This window comes from Carlito syrichta, unplaced genomic scaffold (assembly GCF_000164805.1).
Source record: "Carlito syrichta isolate Samal-C Ts95f unplaced genomic scaffold, Tarsius_syrichta-2.0.1 Scaffold309768, whole genome shotgun sequence".
NCBI lineage: Eukaryota > Metazoa > Chordata > Mammalia > Primates > Tarsiidae > Carlito > Carlito syrichta.
This window is the reverse complement of record NW_007253864.1, coordinates 422,070-441,909: the sequence shown is the minus strand read 5'-3', so window position 1 is coordinate 441,909 and position 19,840 is coordinate 422,070. Positions and strand designations below refer to the sequence as shown.

General features: G+C 34.9%; 1 protein-coding gene across 3 annotated transcripts in view; it reads right to left on the bottom strand.

Annotated features, from left to right (window-relative positions):
• The window catches only part of RPGRIP1L (RPGRIP1 like), a 103,399-nt gene that overhangs the window by 33,415 nt on the left and 50,144 nt on the right, over positions 1–19,840 (bottom strand). For 2 of the 3 annotated variants that reach the window (XM_008067757.2, XM_021717464.1), the window contains exons 16-22: positions 18,923–19,074; positions 15,958–16,336; positions 11,430–11,620; positions 11,194–11,277; positions 7,817–7,918; positions 7,227–7,386; positions 5,750–5,823 (exon numbers count right to left, since the gene is read on the bottom strand). In XM_008067757.2, the coding sequence (XP_008065948.1) occupies positions 5,750–5,823; positions 7,227–7,386; positions 7,817–7,918; positions 11,194–11,277; positions 11,430–11,620; positions 15,958–16,336; positions 18,923–19,074 (1,142 nt within the window). The remainder of the gene's footprint in view (positions 1–5,749; positions 5,824–7,226; positions 7,387–7,816; positions 7,919–11,193; positions 11,278–11,429; positions 11,621–15,957; positions 16,337–18,922; positions 19,075–19,840) is intronic. The other variant, XM_021717465.1, reaches the window with a different exon arrangement.

Genomic DNA, 19,840 nt, shown 5'->3' with positions numbered 1-19,840 from the left:
AGCTAAGTTTCATCAGTGATGGAGAATTAAAATCCTTCTCAGACATTCAATCCCTAAGAGTTTACACTGCCTCCAGACCAGTTCTACAAGAAACACTTAAGAAAGTATTAAACACAGAAGAAATAAATAAACAAAGATAATGCCCTTCACAAGAATGCAGGAAAAGGATAGAAAACACACATAAATCAACTCAAAAATCAAAAGAAAGACAACAAACAAATAAACAGTAAAAGCAACAACAAATTCTATCAGAGCCTCATGACAGGAATAAACTCTCACATCTCAATAATTAGCTTGAATGTGAATGGACTAAATGCACCACTAAAAAGACATAGGATGGCAAACTGGATAAAATATCATGACACAACAATATGTTGTCTCCAAGAGACTCATCTCATTGGAAAGGACACTCACAGACTCAAAGTAAGAGGATAGAAACAAATTTTCAGGTGAATGGAACACAAAAGAAAGCAGGAGTTGTGATCTTAATATCAGACAAAATAAACTTTAAGCTACCAAAAATTAAAAAAGATATGGCAGGTCACTACATAATGATAAAAGGTTCAATCCATTAACAAGAAATATGCATCCTAAACATATATGCACCCAATATAGGAGTACCAACTTTCATAAAGCAGCTTCTAGGTAAACTAAAAAAAAGATATTGGCTCTAAACTAGCATAGCTGGTGAATTAAATACCCACTACCAACCCTAGACAGATCATCAAGACAAAAAAATCAACAAGTAGATTTGGAACCTCAATGCAATGCTTGATCAAATGAACTTAATATACCTACAGAACATTCCACCCAACAACCACAGAATATACGTTCTATTCATCACCACATGGAATGTACTCTAAGATCGACTATATCTGCAGCCATAAATCAAGCATAAACAAGTTCCATAAGATTGAAATACTGCCATGCACCTTGTCAGACCACAGTAGAATAAAAATAACTATCAATACCAACAAAGTTCTCCCAAAACCCACAAAGACATGGACACTAAACAGCATAATGCTGAACAACTCCTGGGTCAACACAGAAATCAAAACAGAAATTAAAAGATTCCTAGAAACAACTGAAAATGAAGAAATGGCCAGGCTCAGTGGTTCATGTCTATAATCCCAGCACTTTGGGAGGCTGAGGTAAGAGAACTGCTTGAGCCCATGGGTTTGAGGCCAGCCCGGGCAACTTGGTGAGACCTCATCTCTACAATAAATCAAAAAATTAGTCAGGCATGGTGGTGTGTGCCTTTAATTCCAGCTACTTGGAAGGCTGAGGCAGAAGGATCACCTGAGCCCAGCAGGATGAGGCTGCAGTGACCGTGAGCATGCCACTGCACTCCTGCCTGGGTGACAGAGGGAGATTCCAACTCAAAAACACAACAACAACAACAACAAACACATGAAGAAACATCTTACCAAAATCTCTGGGATGCCTTGAAAGTAGTACTAAAAGGGGAATTCACATCTCTACGAACACACATGAAGAAAATGGAAAGATCACAAGTTAACAGCCTAACAAATCACCTAAGGAAGCTGAAAAAGCAAGACCACCAAAACCCTAACTTCAGCAGAAGAATCCAGATCATAAAATAAAAACCCAAATTCGGGACACAGAAGACAAAAATATAATACAAAAAAATTAATGAAGAAAAATCTGGTTCTTTGAAAGGGTAAACAAGATTGATGGACCCCTAGCTAGACTGAGCAAGAAAAAGAGAGAAAAAACACAGATAAACACAATCAGAAATGCAAAAAATCAAGTCACAGCTGACCCCTAAGAAATACAAAATATTATCAGAGATTACTATGAACACTTGTATGGAAACAAACTTGAAAACCTAAATGAAATGGAGGACTTTCTGACATCACACTTCCTCCCCAGGCTGAAACAAGAAGAAATTGAGACCCTAAATAGACCAATAACAACCCAGGAAATTGACTATGTCATAAGAAAACCACCTACAAAAAAAAGCCAAGGACCAGATGGCTTTCCAGCAGAATTCTACAAAACATAACAAGGAGGAGCTGACACCAATACTATTGAAAGTATTCCAGGCAATCAAGAAAGATGGAACTCTCCCCATGTCATTTTATGAAGCTAACATCACATTGATATCCAAACTGGGTAAAGATACAACAAAAAAAGAGAACTACAGACCAATATCCTTGATGAACATAGATGCTAAAATTCTCAACAAGATTCTAGCAAACTGGACACAACAACACATCTCAAAAATCATCCACTATGACCAAGCAGGCTTCATCCCTGGTTCAACATCTGCAAGACTATAAATGTAGTTAAATACATCAACAGATGTAAAAACAAAAGCCACATGATTATATCATTAGATGCAGAAAAAGCTTTTGATAAAATCCAGCACCTCCTCAAACTTCTAGGCATAGATGGAACATCCCTCAAAATAGTAAGAGCCACCTATGAGAAACCCACAGCCAACATACTGCTAAACAGACAGAAATTGGAACCATTTCCTCTGAAAACTTCAAAAAGACAAGGATACCCTCTCTCACCCCTCCTGTTCAACCTCAGCCTTTCAAGTCGCTGGAACTACAGGTACGCGCTACCCCGCCCGGCTAATTTTTATTTATTTATTTATTGTAGAGATGAGGTCTCGCCAAGTTGCCCAGGTGGGTCTTGAACCGGCGGGGTCAGGCAATCCACTCACCTCAGCCTCCCAAAGGCACGGGATTACAGGCTGAGCCACCGAGCCCGGCTCCGTTTACTTTAAAGGAAAAATTTATGTGTACATTAGGATTATTTGAATATTTTAGAGGAGTAGTTCTTTCTTTTGTCAAACTTATTTGTTAAATGGAAGTTTTTTATTCTCCCTTAGTTAAAAGCAATGTGCAACTTTACTGAGATGCTAGAAACACTGCCAGTATACACATGATTCCATTATATGTCCAAGACAGGAATTTTCAACATTACACCAGTGGCATTTTGGATCAGACAGTTCTTTCTTGTGGGCCCTGTGCAGTGTAGCACATCTAGCAGCAACCTTGACCACTGCCCACTATATGCCAGTAGCAGTTCCTTCCAACATGACAACCAAAAATGTCTCCAGGCATATGGAATGTCTCTTGGGAGATAAAAATAACTCCCAGTTGACAATAACTGATATAAGATGGTAACATTTAGATAAAATTTTCCCATATATTGAAAGTTAATTATGATTTTCTCCCTAATGGCATATCCCCATCTTTGTAATGTCATAGTTACAGCAGGACACCCCTTCTTACTTATCACTGGATCAGGGGTGTACACCTGATAACGGTGGACCCAATCCAGAGGCTAGATATGTCTAATCAGATCTCTCTCCTTAAGGCTGGGCATTTTTGTGTGACTATCTTTGGGAAGCAAGCAAGTGAAGCAGAGAAGTTCAGCTTAAAATGAGAGAAAGCAGACATGCAACCCATGAGTAAGAAAAGGAGGCCAGGTGGCCAGCTCATGGACATATCCTCCATGAAGCCTATGAAAAAAATCACTCTAAATTTCTCCTTCCTTTGAACTTCCTCAACTACTATCATAGTTGTGAGCAAGTCACTTTTCCTTTCAAGATCTCAGTTTACTCATCTGGAAAATAAGGAGGATGAAGCAAAAAATAACGAATTATTCTTTAGCTCAAGTATATGACTATGATATTAATTATTGGTACTGTCTCCTGACATTTATTAATGTGATTTAACTGTAGAATTACTACTTGAGTTTTCATGAGCACATCTTCCCAATTAATGTAGGTGCTCCCTGAGGGAAGGGTCAGAATCGTATATTGGAGTGATCACAAACTGCAGGCAGTGAATCTCTGGGAATCACTGAGTTATCACAGAGGTCTGAGCACTGTTTATAGATTAACTAGAGAAATATATCTCTTGATATCAGAACTAATTCAGTATCTTATTTCCTATATTCTTATTTCAAAAGGCTAAATCAAACATGTATCCAAAAAACTTGATGAAGCACCATAATCTTGCAGAACTATTGATACATGACAAAGAAGTGTCTGACTCAAACATGCAGGCTTATGATAAATGAAGGGTTCTTAGTAAAATATTATGGTAGTTAATTTTATGTGTTAACTTGACTGGGCCATGGGTTGCCCAGACATTTGGTCAAATATTACTTTGGGTATACCTGTGAGGGTGTTTCTGGATGAGATTAACATTTGAATTGGTAGACTGAGTAAAGCAGATTCCTCCCCCCTCCAATATGGGTTGGCCTCATTCAATCAAATGAGGATGTGAATAGGGCAAAAAGGCTGAGTAAGAGGAAACTCCTCTTGCCTTACTGCCTTGGGATGGGACACAGGCATTTCTCTGCCTATGAACTTGGACTGAAACATTAGTTCTTCTTGGGTCTCAGTCTGCAACTACACCATCAGTTTTCCTGAGTCTCAAGCTTGCTGACTGCAAATCTTGGGACTTCTCAGTCTTCCTAATCACATGAGCCAATTTCTTTAATAACAATCTCTTTTTGATATATGATCCTACTGATTCTGTTAATGGCTACAAAGCTAATCCACACAAGTGGTCCATTTTCCCAGTGATAGCACTAATCAAATTGTTCTAATACAGGGTGGAGAATTTCCATTCATTGGATAAAATAATTTAACAGTTTCAGATTTCATAAAGTAAAAAAATTAAATGCAGTTGAACTGCATGCTCTAATTAGAAGACTTTGGGCAATCACATACAATATGATTGTATGATTTATCAATGTGAACAATGAAGATTCCATATATCAGGTTGCTATAGGTTAGGTGACGTTATCATAAGTTAAAATTATATAATAACAATGATAATAAAACTTTGGACAGATGAAATATTCTGTTCGTATTTATCAAGCACCAACAAATGGATATCTGTTTCATGAAGGCATCTGTGACAACAATAAAATGTTCTGTTCTACAGTTTTGTTTTAGAGAGAGTAAGCTCACTCTATTAAAAAAAAAAGAAAAAAGAGCTAAAAGAAATATTGCAATTTTTACCAATAAAATATAAATTCTAAAAAAATAAGTACAATTAATCATTTCAGGAATTAATATAAACAGAAAGAGCTAGAGTTTTTTTACTTTAGTTAAATTTACTTTATAAAAGCTTTTCCCCCATTACAATAAAAAATGTTGTTGTAAACAATACACTTCCCATATATATTTAAAATGCAATTTTGTTCTCAAAATTTCAATTTACTTTCAGGATATTACTTTTCAGCAATGTGCTACAAAACAAGCAAAGTGTACCTGCACAAGACTAATTATTTCTAAGAAGATTTGATTTTTTGGCAGAAGTGAAATAACCATAACAGATTATTAGTGGACATATTTAGGCATGAGTAGTCTATGAATTCACATAGGCAAGCTATTATAGTTTGAAAGGCAATCTCACATTTTGAATTATTTAAAGTTCAGATCTGATTCAACATATCTGTACAACTGGTCCTGAGAAGGGGTCAGGGAAGTCAGCTGGTTAAGTTAGTTTTATTAAAGCTACTGATATCAGGTACTTTTGGCAAAAATAATACTTACATGTTATAGTCCAATATAAAATAAAGCCACAAGTAAAATATTCTTGTACTAGATGATTACTTGGTTAAGATTATAATAAACATTAAGGTTTTTCCAAAAATATTTTTGCATGAAGATTTTCATACATGAAGACTGATACACTGTGAATATAGGGCTGTCTTATTTTCAGAATATTTCTAGTTGGCACAAGTTACTGACCTGTTTGATATTCTTGGAGACAGGACCTGGAATAATACAGTCATCACTGTCAGAAGCTGATTTGTCATCTTCATCTGTTAAAAAATTAAAAGGGTAATATTTATATAGGTTAAACCAATTATATTGATACCTTGTGAAATGAAGAGAAATAAGCACATATTGTAGAATTACCTTAAAAATATAATTATTTCTAGACTTTGTAGAAATGTTTTTACATAATACATTGAAAAAAGATGGAAAATTACAAGATTAGTTTTGGTGGAAGCAAAGGAAATACCACTGAAAATATAGTCTATTATAGTATGAAGCTAAGAAAAAAATTTTTTTAGCATAGGATAATAGATGTTTTCTAACTATTAGCCTAACTAATAATATTGTGTAAAAGTCAATGCTGTTTTTATTATTTAAAATGTAAAATTATTTTACAGCTTTATTGAGGTAAAATTGACATATAATAAACTGCACACATTTAAACTGCAAAATTATATATATATATATACACACACATATATGTATGTATACATTTAAAATTAATTCATTAATTGTTTTGGAGGCAGGGTCTTGCTTTGTTGCCAGCTTGGACTGCAATGGTTATTCTCAGGTACCACCATAGCACACTTCAGCATTGAAGTCCTGGTCTCAAGTGATTCTCCCGCCTCAACCTCCTGAGTAGCTGGAACTATAGGCATGCACCACCATGTCCAGCCAAAATGTGATATTTTGCCATATGTATAACTCTGTGAAACCATCACCACAGTTAAGACAGTGAACATATCCATTACCTTCAAAAGTTTCTGCAGCCCTCATTGTAAACTCTTCTACCCCTCCCTGTTCCCATTCACCCTTCCTCAGGCCCCACTTATCTGCTTTCTGTCATTGAAGATTAGTTTGCTTTTACTAGATTTGTTAATATAAGTGAAGCCATATAGTAAGTTGTCTTTTTTGGTCTGGGTTCTTTAGTTTTAATTTTTAAAAAGTCAAGATCTCTACATTAATCCAGATAATACTGAATCCAAAGAAAATATAAAACCATTTGAAACATAAATTGGGAACATGGTCAGTAATAACACTTGCATTCTATTGTGGAGCTCCAAGCTGAAATAAGAAAATACAGTAATTCCACCTAACTATAACTAGGCAGACTTAACTATATTCATTCCATCATTTCTGTCAAAAAATAGGTATTATGAGATAGATCTTACTATTAAATGAAGATGCTCTAAGACACATACTCTAAAAGCAGAACTACGAGTTAAGAAAATAATGTTTTCTGTCATATATAGTTATCTATCACAGAAGCAAAAAACTGACTACCACATGTTCTCACTCATAAACAGACCCTGAACATTTACCATAATACTATAAGAAAGGTACTGGCGGTAGCTGGATGCTGCCAGGGGAGGGAGGGGGGCACATAACATTAATTAAAAAGAAAAAGAAAAAGAAAATAATGTTAGTTTTTTTTTTTTTAAGTCACCTTCTGGTTCCAATTCCTCCGTTATTTCTGTTTCATCTTCAGAAGAAGTCAAGCTTTGTTCTGTAAGCTGACCTTGGGATAGGAAAGATACACCATCTTCTTTTCCTTGCTCCATTTTCTCAGTATTCTCTTTTACCTTATCTATATTTTCTTGTGAAACCTGAAGAAACAAGAGCATTCTTTTGATATATTTATTACTGCTTAGATCATATTTTATGGCATTCTTACTGAAATATTTGAATAATAAAGCATGTATATTGAAACTTAGATATACAGATATACATTGTATATGAGACAATAGACAAATGACAATGTTATAGATAAATGAAAATTTGAATATATGCTAATGAAAATATCATTAATCTAAAAATGAATTTTACATTAAGACTTTAAATCATGTATCTAATATCTGACAAAAGCTGTGTATTTGTAGTTGTTAAACTTGTCATATTTTAGACTTTTCTATTTCAAGGAAATCATTTACAAAAGCAGGATAAATGCTATGATTTCCTGAACCATGTCAATACTTATAAGACAAAAAGTCTTTAAGAAACAAATTAATTTAAAATAATTTAAATACAAATGCATACCTCAGGAGTATGTGAAACATTAGGCATATTGATTTCTATTTCTGGTACAGACTCCACTTCTTGTGAAATTCCTTTCATATCTTCAGGAGGAGGGGAAGTATCCTTGTATTAGTGTGAAAACATGCATATACATTATTTTGTATGTTTATTACTAAATCGCAAATCATTCTAAGACTGTTACATAGGTATTGATGAACTAATAATAACTGGCAGCAAATATAATAGTTACTCGATCACACTGAATTTGGTTAGTATACATCAATAAAATGGTTGATATTCTTTAAAGTATATATACACACACAATTTAAGAACTACAAGTGTAGTTCATTGAAACATTGTTCACAATAGCAAACAAAACAAAACAAAACAAAACCGAAAGCAATGTAGATGTCTAACAACAAGGCAATAGTTAAATAAAATATGGTACATCAAATATCTGAGTTCGATGTAACCATGAAAAAATGATGTAGATCTGTACTTGCTGACATTACAGAGAGACTATAATATAGTTTTGAGTAAAAAACCTAGCTACAGAACAATATATACAGAGGTGCCATGTTGTTAAAATGCAAACAAGAAATCAAACATAAGTATGTGTACATATCCATGGGAAAAAATATGAAAGGAAATTCACCAAAACACCACCTCTGAGTTATAGATTTGGGAAAATTTAATTTTATCTCTACTAACATTTTTTACTTATTTAAATTTTCTAATATTTCTATGATGATTATAAATTATTCATATAACTTTAAAAATTGTATATGCTAGAATAGATATGTATTTCCTATGATGATCAATATCTTCTTACTATATCTAATATCAATTTATAGTTAACTATTCTTCCTGGGTTTACAAAATGATGTTTAGTTTTAAAATATGGCTTATAATTTTTACTATTTAAAGTAAACATGTCCAATACAGATGTGAAAGATAAGCAAAAAATATAAAATAAATTAATAAAACTTACTACCTAATGGTAATATCTATTAATAACTTGTTAATTTTGATTTATTTATAATAATTTTGATATACATAAAATAATTTTGGTTACACAGTGATAATTGTTCTAACATAATATATCTTGTTACGTTTTAAAAAAATTTAGTATTATAGCATAAATATTTTCTCCTGATGTGAAATTTTGGGAAAACATAATTTTAAATGACAATATAATATTATATTGATGGATGTCCATTGCTTAATGAACCCTTTTACTACTGTTGGACATTTAACTACTTTCATAAATTTTAGATATTATGACTACACTGTAACAAACATCTCTATGTATATGTTTTTTTTATTAGTAATGGTTATTTACATAGGAATTAGGTTACCTGTTCTCTAATACTTTGGCCATAAGTAAGTTTCTTAACTTCTTTAAACATCTTTAAATGGGAATAATTCTAGTGTGAACTATATAGGGTTGTTGTGAGGATTAAATGAGTCCAGTGTGTAATAAAGTATTTAGTTTAGTGCCTGGCACAAAATAAGTACTCAGTAAATGCTATCTATAAAACATCTCCTGAATTATAATTATCAAATTTATTTATCACATATATATAAAATGCTCTGTATATGCCAGGTATTATTTTAAACCCTGAGGACACAGAATTTTTTGCTGTGGGTGGTAGCTAAACAGGCAGGATTTATGTCCTTCACTGTATATGTTACATGTGAAATATAAAGAAGAATATTTTCTAAAAAGTTCACATGGGAGATAATGGTGATAATGTGAATACAGGACATATTTTGAAAGCACAGTTGATAGCTTTTATGGATAAACTGGATGGATGTAGAATGTGAGAAAAAGAGAGGGGACAAGGGGATGTTTTCAAAATTTCATGTCTGTGCAACCAAGTGAATAATTATGTCATTTACTAAGAATGCAAAACACTGAAAGAGCCAAAAACTTTAAAAGAGGATTGGTGTAATCATGAATTTCATTTTTAACATGTTAAGTTTATATTAAATATCCATTGCACATGAAATAAACGGTAAGAAAATAAATATGGAATTCAACAGTGAGGTCAAGACTAGAGATTGTAAATTTGGGTCAAAACTAGAAATTATAATTATACAAATTTAGTCAAGACTAGAGATGAGTGTCAGCACATAGATGATTTTTAAAGTCATGGAACCGCATAAGATCTTAATGTAGATACGAAATGAGAAGATAAAAGGTCTGAGGATTGATAGCTAAGGTGTTTCAACATTTACACATATGGTACAGGAGAGTGAGAAATGTTAACTGGTAGCTGGGCTCGGTGGCTCAGCCTGTAATCCTGCGCCTTGGGAGACTGAGGTGAGTGGATTGACTGAGCCCAAGGGTTCGAGACCCACCTGGGCAACTTGGTGAGACCTCATCTCTACAATAAATAAAAAAATTAGCTGGGCATGGTAGCGCGCGCCTATAGTTCCAGCTACTTGGAAGGCTGAGGTGGAAGGATTGCCAGAGCCCAGCAGGTCGAGGCTGCGGTGGCTGGGAGCGGCCACTGTACTCCAGTCTGAGCGACAAAGTGAGGCCCCAACTCAAAAATAATAATAAAAAAAAGTTAACTGGTAAAGCTGGAGGAAAACTAGGAAGGCATGGTATCCCAGAGGCCAAAAGAGGAGAGCAAGTATTCCACTGTGTCAAGTGCTCCTGGGAGATAAAGATGGTCAGTGAGAATTGACTACTGAGCTGGGCTCAGTGGCTCAGCCTGTAATCCTGCGCCTTTGGGAGGCTGAGGTGAGTGGATTGCCTGAGCCAGTGGGTTCGAGACCCGTCTGGGCAGGCGAGACCTCATCTCTACAATAAAATAAAAAAATTAGCCAGGCGTGGTAGTGCGCACCTGTAACTCCGGCTACTTGGAAGGCTGAGGCGGAAGGATCGCTGGAGCCCAGCAGGTCGAGGCTTCGGTGGCCGGGAGCAGCCACTGCACCCCAGTCTGGGTAACAGAGTGAGACTCCAACTCAAAAAAAAAAAAAAAGAGAATTGTCTACTGGATATGGCAGAAAGAATGTCATTGTGATCTCAGTATGGGTAGATTTAATGAGAATAAAAGCTCATCTAGAGTGAGTTCAAGAAACTGTAAAGAGAGGGAGAAAGAATTTGGACAACTTTTTTAAGACTTTTTTTTTTTTGTAAATGGGAACAGAGGATTGGGGCAATAGCTAGAGATAGATATAGGACCACAGGAAGCTTGGTATCAAAGAATATGAGCAGCTAACACTTATACATAGTGCCAAAATACAAAGTTATCATCTTAAAGAGAAAAGACATACTTTATTCACCTGTTTCCATTTAAATCAGGCAGGATATAATATACCTTTATTGTTCATTTAAAAAATTATTATGGAAAAAAAAATCAGTATTTTGAGTGTTTACTACTTACATCACTCTGATGTGGCATGATATCCACAAAAGACACCTTCTTATCTACAGGTGTTAAGCGTTGTCTTGGTTTAGGTCTTGGTGCCTAAGATAAACCGATATGTCAGACTGAATATGACAACAATTACATTTTAGATATGGTTTCAGCTATATTTTTAGTGGGGGTAGGGAGTATTTCTTAAGTTTTATATTCAAAGTTTCATATTTGCAAGGAAATTCAAAGTCACTGTTACTCACTACAGCTAATGTGCTACCAGAGGATGTTGGAGGTAATCTGTGAACAACTTCTGGCTCTTCTCTGCATATGGCATTTCCTAAGTCTTCAGTTGTTATTGATCCACTTGGTGGAAGGTAAGCAAATTTCCATTTCAGTATAACATGGATGGTGCCTGCAGGATGCTTTTGATAATCTGTTAACTCAAATATTCCTGTCAAGTTATAAAAATAATTTTAATTAATACCAGAGTGAAGTTGTATTACCAAAAGAATTAAAGAGGAACAAAGAACTATCCCCAACTTTAAAAATAATTTTGGCTTTTACTCACAACTCAGATGACTTAGAGAATAAAATAAAGACAACAGGACCCATGGTAGGGTCATCTCTCAAGCAGACTTTTTTGAGAAGTTAAGGCTTCAAAGATAATACTGATTCAAAGATGAGAAAATTAATTTATAAATATTTTAATTCACTAAAATTAAATTCAGATATTACTCAGAATTCTTAGCATTCCTCCAAGACATTATCTGGGTTCTGACTCAAGCATCAACTTCCATTTTGACTTGAATGTTTTTGTAAAAATTGTCTCTAAAGAAAAAATATATTAAAATTTTAAATTTCAAGTAATTTATACATTTAAAGGAATCTTTATATTACTATGTAATTCTATTATAACCTTAAATATATTTTATCAAGATTTGTCAAATCATTCCAAATTAATAGTAGTACAGCAAAAAATATTTATAAATAGACCATCCAAAACAAGTAACAGTACCAAAAAGTACCACCTTGCTGAATCTGTAATATTGAATCTCAAATTTTAATAATTGCACTAGATTTTGGGGTATTAAAAAAAACTCTCACTTGAAAAAAATCTGATCTATTTTTTTTTTGAGTTGGGATCTCACTCTGTCACCTAGGCTGAGAGTGCAGTGGCATTATCACGATGATCACCGCTTACAGCAGCTTTGACCTCCTGAACGCAGGTGATTCTTTCATCTCAGCATCCTGAGTAGCTAGGACTGCAGGCATGTGTGACCACGCCTGGATAATGTTTTTATTTTTTGAAGATGAGGTCTTGCTGTGTTGCCCAGGCTGGTTTCAAACTCCTTTGCTTAAGCAATCCTCACTCCTCGGCCTCCCAAAGTGTTGGGATTACAGGCGTGAGACACTGTGCCTGGTCAAATCTACATATCTTTTTCTTGAGACACAGCTTCACCATGTTGCCCAGGCTGGAGTGCAATGGCTATTCACAGGCACGATCATAGCCAACTTCAAACTTGAACTCCTAGCCTCAAGCCATCCCCCTGCCTTAGCCTGTAGAGTAGCTGGGACTACAGGCACATGCCACCATATCTGGCTCAAACCTGTATTGTGAGTATTAACTTTTTTTAGGAGTATCCTTTACTTTGTTCTCAAGTGTTGATACTCCTTTTAATGGCTGGTTGAGAAAACAAAAAACAAAAACAAAAATCCCCAAACTCTAGACTTTTGGTAGAAAAAGATACAGGTGGAATATAAAGAGGTGATAAACTTCCATTGCAGGCACTTCCGGAATGGCTAAGTAAAAAATTCAGCAAATCCTCTCTCCAAAAAGACATGTTAAAACTGAACAAGAAGATCAAAATGAACCATGTAAGGGGATGCTGGAAATCGAGCAACAATGTAAAACACATAGAGAAGTATTTATTCAAGAAAATCTATGGAGTTTGTGGGTGTGTGCTCATTCTTCATTTTCTCCCCTCAGCTCCATGTTGCAGAAGGTCTTACAAGGGTAGGATAGTCATGAGGACTGGCAGCCTCTGCTGAACAGATTGACTATCTTTGGAACAGAGTATAGATAATTTCATGTCCTGGGCATTGTTAAAAACAACAGCAATTGGCTAGGTTCGTTGACTCAGCCTGTAATCCCAGCACTTTGGGAGGCCTAGACAAGTGGATTGCCTGAGTCCATGGGTTTGAGACCAGCCCAGGCAACTTGGTGAGACCTCATCTCTACAATAAAAATTAGCTGGGGATGGTAGCACGTGCCTGTAGTTCCGGAGCCCAGCAGGTTGATGCTGGGGTGGCCGTGAGTGTGCCATTGCACTCCAGCCTGGACTGATGGAGTGAGATTCCAACTCAAAGCAAACAAATAAAACAAAAAAACATTAGCAAGCTCAGAGGCAAACAACCAGAGAAGGTCAACATTGCAGTTAGCCTGAGGCCTCAATAGTGGTTGGGGCAAGCAAAAGACCAGAAGGCCAGCCAACAATTTAAATAGGCGATCCAAGGAATAAGATATCCAATGTGGGCCTTGAAAAGACACTTTTTATAGTTCATGATATAGAAGGCTGTGAGGATGTACAAAGCTGTGTGCATGCTGAGTAGAAAAAGAAGACGACTCTGGGCTTTCTGCCCAGGGTTGAATGAGAGGCCTAGTTAATGTGGAAAATAAAAGCTGAGAAACTTTTAGACTGAACTTTGAATGCGCACAAGCCACAGACTAATCCACAGGCAGAGATAGAAGCCTACTGGCTCAAGGTGTTTAAGCACATCTTTGAACAATCACTGGCTGACCACTAAGCTATGATGACCAATGCTTAAAATTAAAACAAGAATAAAACAAAGAAAGAAAACTTAGTACAGACAGCATTGGCTATACACAGTGGGGGAAACAGACTCTATAGAATTAGTCCAGGCAAGTCATCACACAAACAAAAACAGCAATAATAACCATCTCTGGGAGGATGCTACAATATATTATCCAAAGAGTCCAGTTTTCAACAAAAATTTTATGAGACAGGCAAAGACACAGGAAAATATAATGCGTACACAGAAAGAAAAAGCCATCAATAAACATTTTTTGAGGGTGACCACATGTTAGACTTGATAGAGAAAGATCTCAAAGCAGCTATTATAAATATGTTTAAAGAATTAAAAGAAAGTATGATGATACTGATTTATCAAACATGTGTGATTATGACACAGAGATTATGTCAGTTGTGGTGAGGTGTGCCTGTATTCTCAGCTACAAGGAAGGCTAAGGAGTTCAAGTTTACCAGAGCAACATAGGAAGACCCCTAATTCTAAAAAACAGAAAGAAAAAGATAAAAAGATTATAAGGTTACTTTTGGAGTTGACAAGTATAATTACTGATAAGAAAAAAATTCAATAGGAGATTCACTAGGAGATCTGAACTGGCAGAAGAAAGAATCAGTAGACTTAAAATTTGATCAGTAGAGATTATCAAATCTGAAGAATGAGAGGAAAAATGAAGAAAAACAAACAGAACCTCAGAGACTTGTGGGAAGCCACTAAACATATTAACATATGTGTACTGTGAGTCCAAGAAGGAGAAGAAAGAAAAGGCAGGAAAAAAAAACCTGAAGAAATAATGGAAGGAAACTCCCCAAATCTGGTGCATAAATTTACGGTACACACACAGGAAGCTAAACAAATTTCAAGTAGGGCAAACAGAAAGGGATCCATATCAAGACAGATCAGTCGAACTGCTGAAAGCCAAAAACAAACAGAAAACCTGAAAAACAGCATCAAGTATAAGGGAACCATGATAAAATTAACAACTGACTTCTTATCAGAAACAACGAATGCTAGAAGTCAGTGGTGTGATGTACACAAGGTGCTGAAAGTAAAACAAAACAAAAACTGTTAAGCAAAAATATTATATACAGCAAGACTATCCTTCAAAAAATAAAAGCAAAATAAAGACATTCCCAGCTAACAGAATCCTCCCAAATTGCGAGGATTCACTGCCAGCAGACCTAATTTACAAGACATATCATAGGATATTCTACAGGCTGAAAGGAAAAGACACAAAGTGGTAACACAAATCCACACAAAGGAACAGATACCAATAGGGGTAATTATAAAATATAGTATAAATATATGTATTTTTCTTTTCTCACCTTAACTGATTTAAAAGACAAATGCATACAAAAATAATTATAAAATTATATTGTTTGTCTTATAACATGAAGATAAAATAAACAGGACAATAGCACAAAGGAAGAGAAGGAAGTATAGCTATATTGAAGTAAGAAAATAATATCAGACAGCAACTCAAATTCATAGGAAGAAATAAAGAATACTAGAAATGGTAAATATGTAGGTGAATATCAAGTCTCCTATAATTGTATATTTTCTCTCATCTCTTAACTTCTCTTTAAAGAATATAAGATTACATGAAAAAATAGTTATAACACTGTATTGTTGGGTATACTATATATATGTATACACTATATGCATATATATGATAATAATAGCACAAAGGAGGGAAGAGAGAATGACATTATGTTAGAGAAGATTTTCTATATTTTAATGAAATTAAGTTAGCATTAATTTTAAGCAGACTCTAATAAGATACACATTGAAACCCCTAGGGCAACTACTAAGAAAATAATTTTAAAAATATAGTAATATAGGCCTAAAGTTTAAGGATTGTCTGAGAGGGCTAGGAAATTAATTATAAACAATTTATATCCATAATACTGAGGTATAATTTTGTTTGGTTTTTATAGTTTTATAGATTCAAGAACATAGGCTTACCTGCAATATACCTGTCATGTGACAATGAAATTAGAGGCACATTGGCTTTTCCTATGTAAGTACTCTCCTGGGTATCACTATCATCAAAAACATAAAAACTCAGAGTCTCTGACTTAAGGTATCGATCCAAATCCATATTCATTGGCACTGGGAAATACATATGATCATCAAACTGTGGATCATTGCTACTGGGAATGATAGCTGTATCATGGTCTGCAAAATCAAAAAACTTGTACACAACATATGGGTGTGGTTGCAGGTGGCTTGCTCGGGATTGCAGGTGGTTGCAACATCTTATTGTAATGTGAAGTTCATTTAAGTTGCCCTCTGTGGAATCTGTAGAACTGAGCTGAGCAGTTTTGGGTGCTTGATGACTAAACTGGAAAACATACACATTTATATTATAGAAATAATACAATTGAAAGATAAACAGCAGCTGTCAACACCTAACAAGATAATTTCGTCACTTGACAAAAGCTGTGCACTTACACTTCATAGTTAATTTCACAGTAAAATAATCTTTGATTCTTATTCAAAACCAATATTCCCTAGAACATGTGTGAACAGATGATCTTGTGTTGTTAGCAACAAACATGGAAGATTGAGAGCATACATCTAGAGAGATTACTGATAAAACTAAATAAAAACAAAAAACTTAATCTGATATTCTTTAATTCTATTGAATAAACTAAAGACTACAGTGAGCAATGGGTCCAAACATTCTTCTGTCTGCCCAGAGTGGGTTGGATCTTATCCTGAACTGTTGGGATTTGAGGAAGCAGATACTGAGGTCAAATTAGCAGTATATCAAAGTCCAACTGTTATAAGAACAATAAAACAGAGTCAGAGATAAAGCTTTAAGGGATAAACAACAACAACAATAACAACAACAAAAAGCTAGGATTGGAAGACACTTCAGAAGGAAGATGAGCAAAATAAGTCATTAAGCAGAGATGGAAATTACTCTATGGCTCCTTTTGGAAATATTAATGAGATGGAGAGCGCACAAGTATTTTAGAAAACAATTGTGCTGATAAATATTCCAGTTGATGGAAGCTGGAAGAAAGAAAATGCTCATGTTTCAGTGCTTTGTTTAACATAGCGCTAGGGAATTCTCTACCTTCCACAAAGGCACACTTCTGCATTTCTGAATCTTGATTGAACACCTGGGACCCTAACTCCAAGAGAAGTTTATGGGAGCAGGAAAAAACTAGAGCTACAGTCATAATCTCTTTAGTGGATAAATATGGCAGTGTGAGAGGGGAAACCCAAGAAACAGATCACAATACTCTTTGCCTGGGCTAGTTTGCCCCCAGCCATAGAAGGCTGAGTAGAAAGATTTAAAAGGTACCTTCCCATCATTTCTCTCCCAAAAGCTACCTACAAAAGCTGAAATTCTACCATATTCAAGTCAGAAGTTAGGAGTCTAAAAACCTTTAAACTACAAAACCAAACAAATAATCTGGTCTCCATATTTCTAATTCTCATCTCCATAACAGCATTTCCCAAAGTGTGTTGCAAAGACTTCTGACCAGAAAGATGATCTCCGGGAAACAGGTGCCATTCTTTCCTAAGTTTGGGAATCAGTGTTATATAGTCATGGTTCTTTAACTGAAAGCTATAGAAACAAAATGCATGTAGCAAAAACAACAAAAAGGGATTTTAAGGTTACAGGAATATTTCATGGAACGTAAAGCAGAAATGTGGTTGGGCCTTGGGAAAGTAGTGAACTGGAAAACCAACAATTTATTCTCCATCTGGTCTCCATTTTTCTGTATACTTGCTCATTATTCTTCTTCAGACCCATTTTCTTTCCTTTGCTGGTTAACATGGCAGAAGATGGATGTCCACAGCTCCCAATTTTGTATGTTCCAGGAATGTCTTGTTTTTTCTTGATTCCAGAAGACAGAATTGGGTAGGGAGTGACAGAAAGTGAGATCACCTAACATAAACTTGGCCACTGGGAGCCCAATGCCACGGATTAGGGAATAAAGGCAGTTCCAATGGAAAAAAAGGTAAGATAAGTATGACTTGAGCAGACATTCCAAATGTTTCTATATTCTATGTCTAATACTCGAAATAAATTCTTACACATTATATGTGAGAATTAAAGTCATGAATCTAATTTAACTTTGCTCAATTCAATGCTTTCTGCATTTATTAGATTATGAAATTCATTTGAAAACATGGCCATTAAGACTCCATGAAACATAGTTTGGGAAACGCTGCCCTAAGAAACTTCATTTAAACTCCCAGTTTTCAGAAAGAAAATATTAATTTTGAATTCTATTTTGCTCTTCAGAAACCTAACATGAGGAAACAATTTGAAAGAAGGACAATAACTGATAGTCCAATAGTAGCTATTTCCTTAGCAATAAAAGTTGTTAACAAAAGTCTCTGATACATGATAACAGTATTATGATTATATTTTTCAGAAGTGTCCTCTGTAGTACAAGAAAGTTTTTGTGTTGATGGAACAGTTCTGTATCTTGATTGTGGTGGTAGTTATATAACTCTATACACGTGGTAAAATTGCACAGAACTATACACATGCACTCACACACAAATGCATGTAAAACCTGACGAAATCAGAATAAGGTATGTAGCCTAGTTAATAGTATTGTACCAATGTTAAATTCCTAATTTTGAGATTATGTCCTATAAGATGTTAGGAGAAAATGGGTGAAGGCAAGGGTACCTGCATAATGAACATTTGCATACCTAACCCTTTTGTACCCCACATATTTAAAAAAAAATTAAAAAAAAGAAAATGGGTAAAGGGTACAGGGAACCACTGCATACTATTTTTGCAACTTCCTTTGAGTCTATGATTACTTCAAACGAAAGACTTAAAAAAAGTCACTTGATGGCTGTGAAAGAAAATGATTTCAGTTTAATGCACAATATATAAAGAAATATTATAAAATGTCTGTCATAAAAAGATCTTAAAGCCAAACAAGCTTACCGATTGCATTTGCTCCGAACTCCTAAAATTTGAGGTTATATAACCCAAAGCCTTTGCCCGTTCTCGATAAAGTCTAATTGCTTGATCCATGGGAACTCTTAATCGGAACCAGTATTCCACTGTGCCAAAATTTGGGATGTCTCCCTTAGTTCCTACAAATCAATATATAACCCACTATTAAGACGTTTCCATAAATTAAAATATGTATTGGTAAAAAATACATCAATGGGATTATGCATTAAAACTATACAGTTTTTACTGAGTAAAACAATATGACTTGCACAAATGATTGATTGGCAAATAACAGAAGATGAAGAAAACAATTACCTCTGAAGTATGAGTTTCATTGTATGTTAAATATTATTAAAGAACTACGTCAAACTATGTTTGAGATATTTCAATTTATACTATTTCAATCCTTCTGAAATAGATTTAAAAAATCTAAACATCGAATCAAATACTCCACAGATTCTTTTTGATCTGTAGTACTTTTTTATAAAACAAGTTGTACTGAATGTAGTCTGACATTTGCAATATGAAACCTCAAAATTACAAATATTATATTCCACATTCTAATTCAATTTTCAAGAAATCTTTGGCACTTTCTCATTTCTATACTATATCATAGGAATAGGGAAAAAGTCATAGCTATGCCAAATATATACAATATATTCTTGCATGACATTTGCTCAGCATACCCTCAGTCCTCCTCTCAACTCAAGCAGTTCTTTACCTCTCTTCCTATGTGAAGACTTCCTCTATGACTCCTGGGAGACCAGAGGCCTATGCTTCCTTCACAGACTTTGTATGTCCTTATTAGGGCATTGACTGCTTTGGCTTGTCTGTTCACAAGTCTATTTCTCCAATACACTGTAAGTTTCTTGAGGGCAAGAACCATAGTTTCCATCAATATATTCC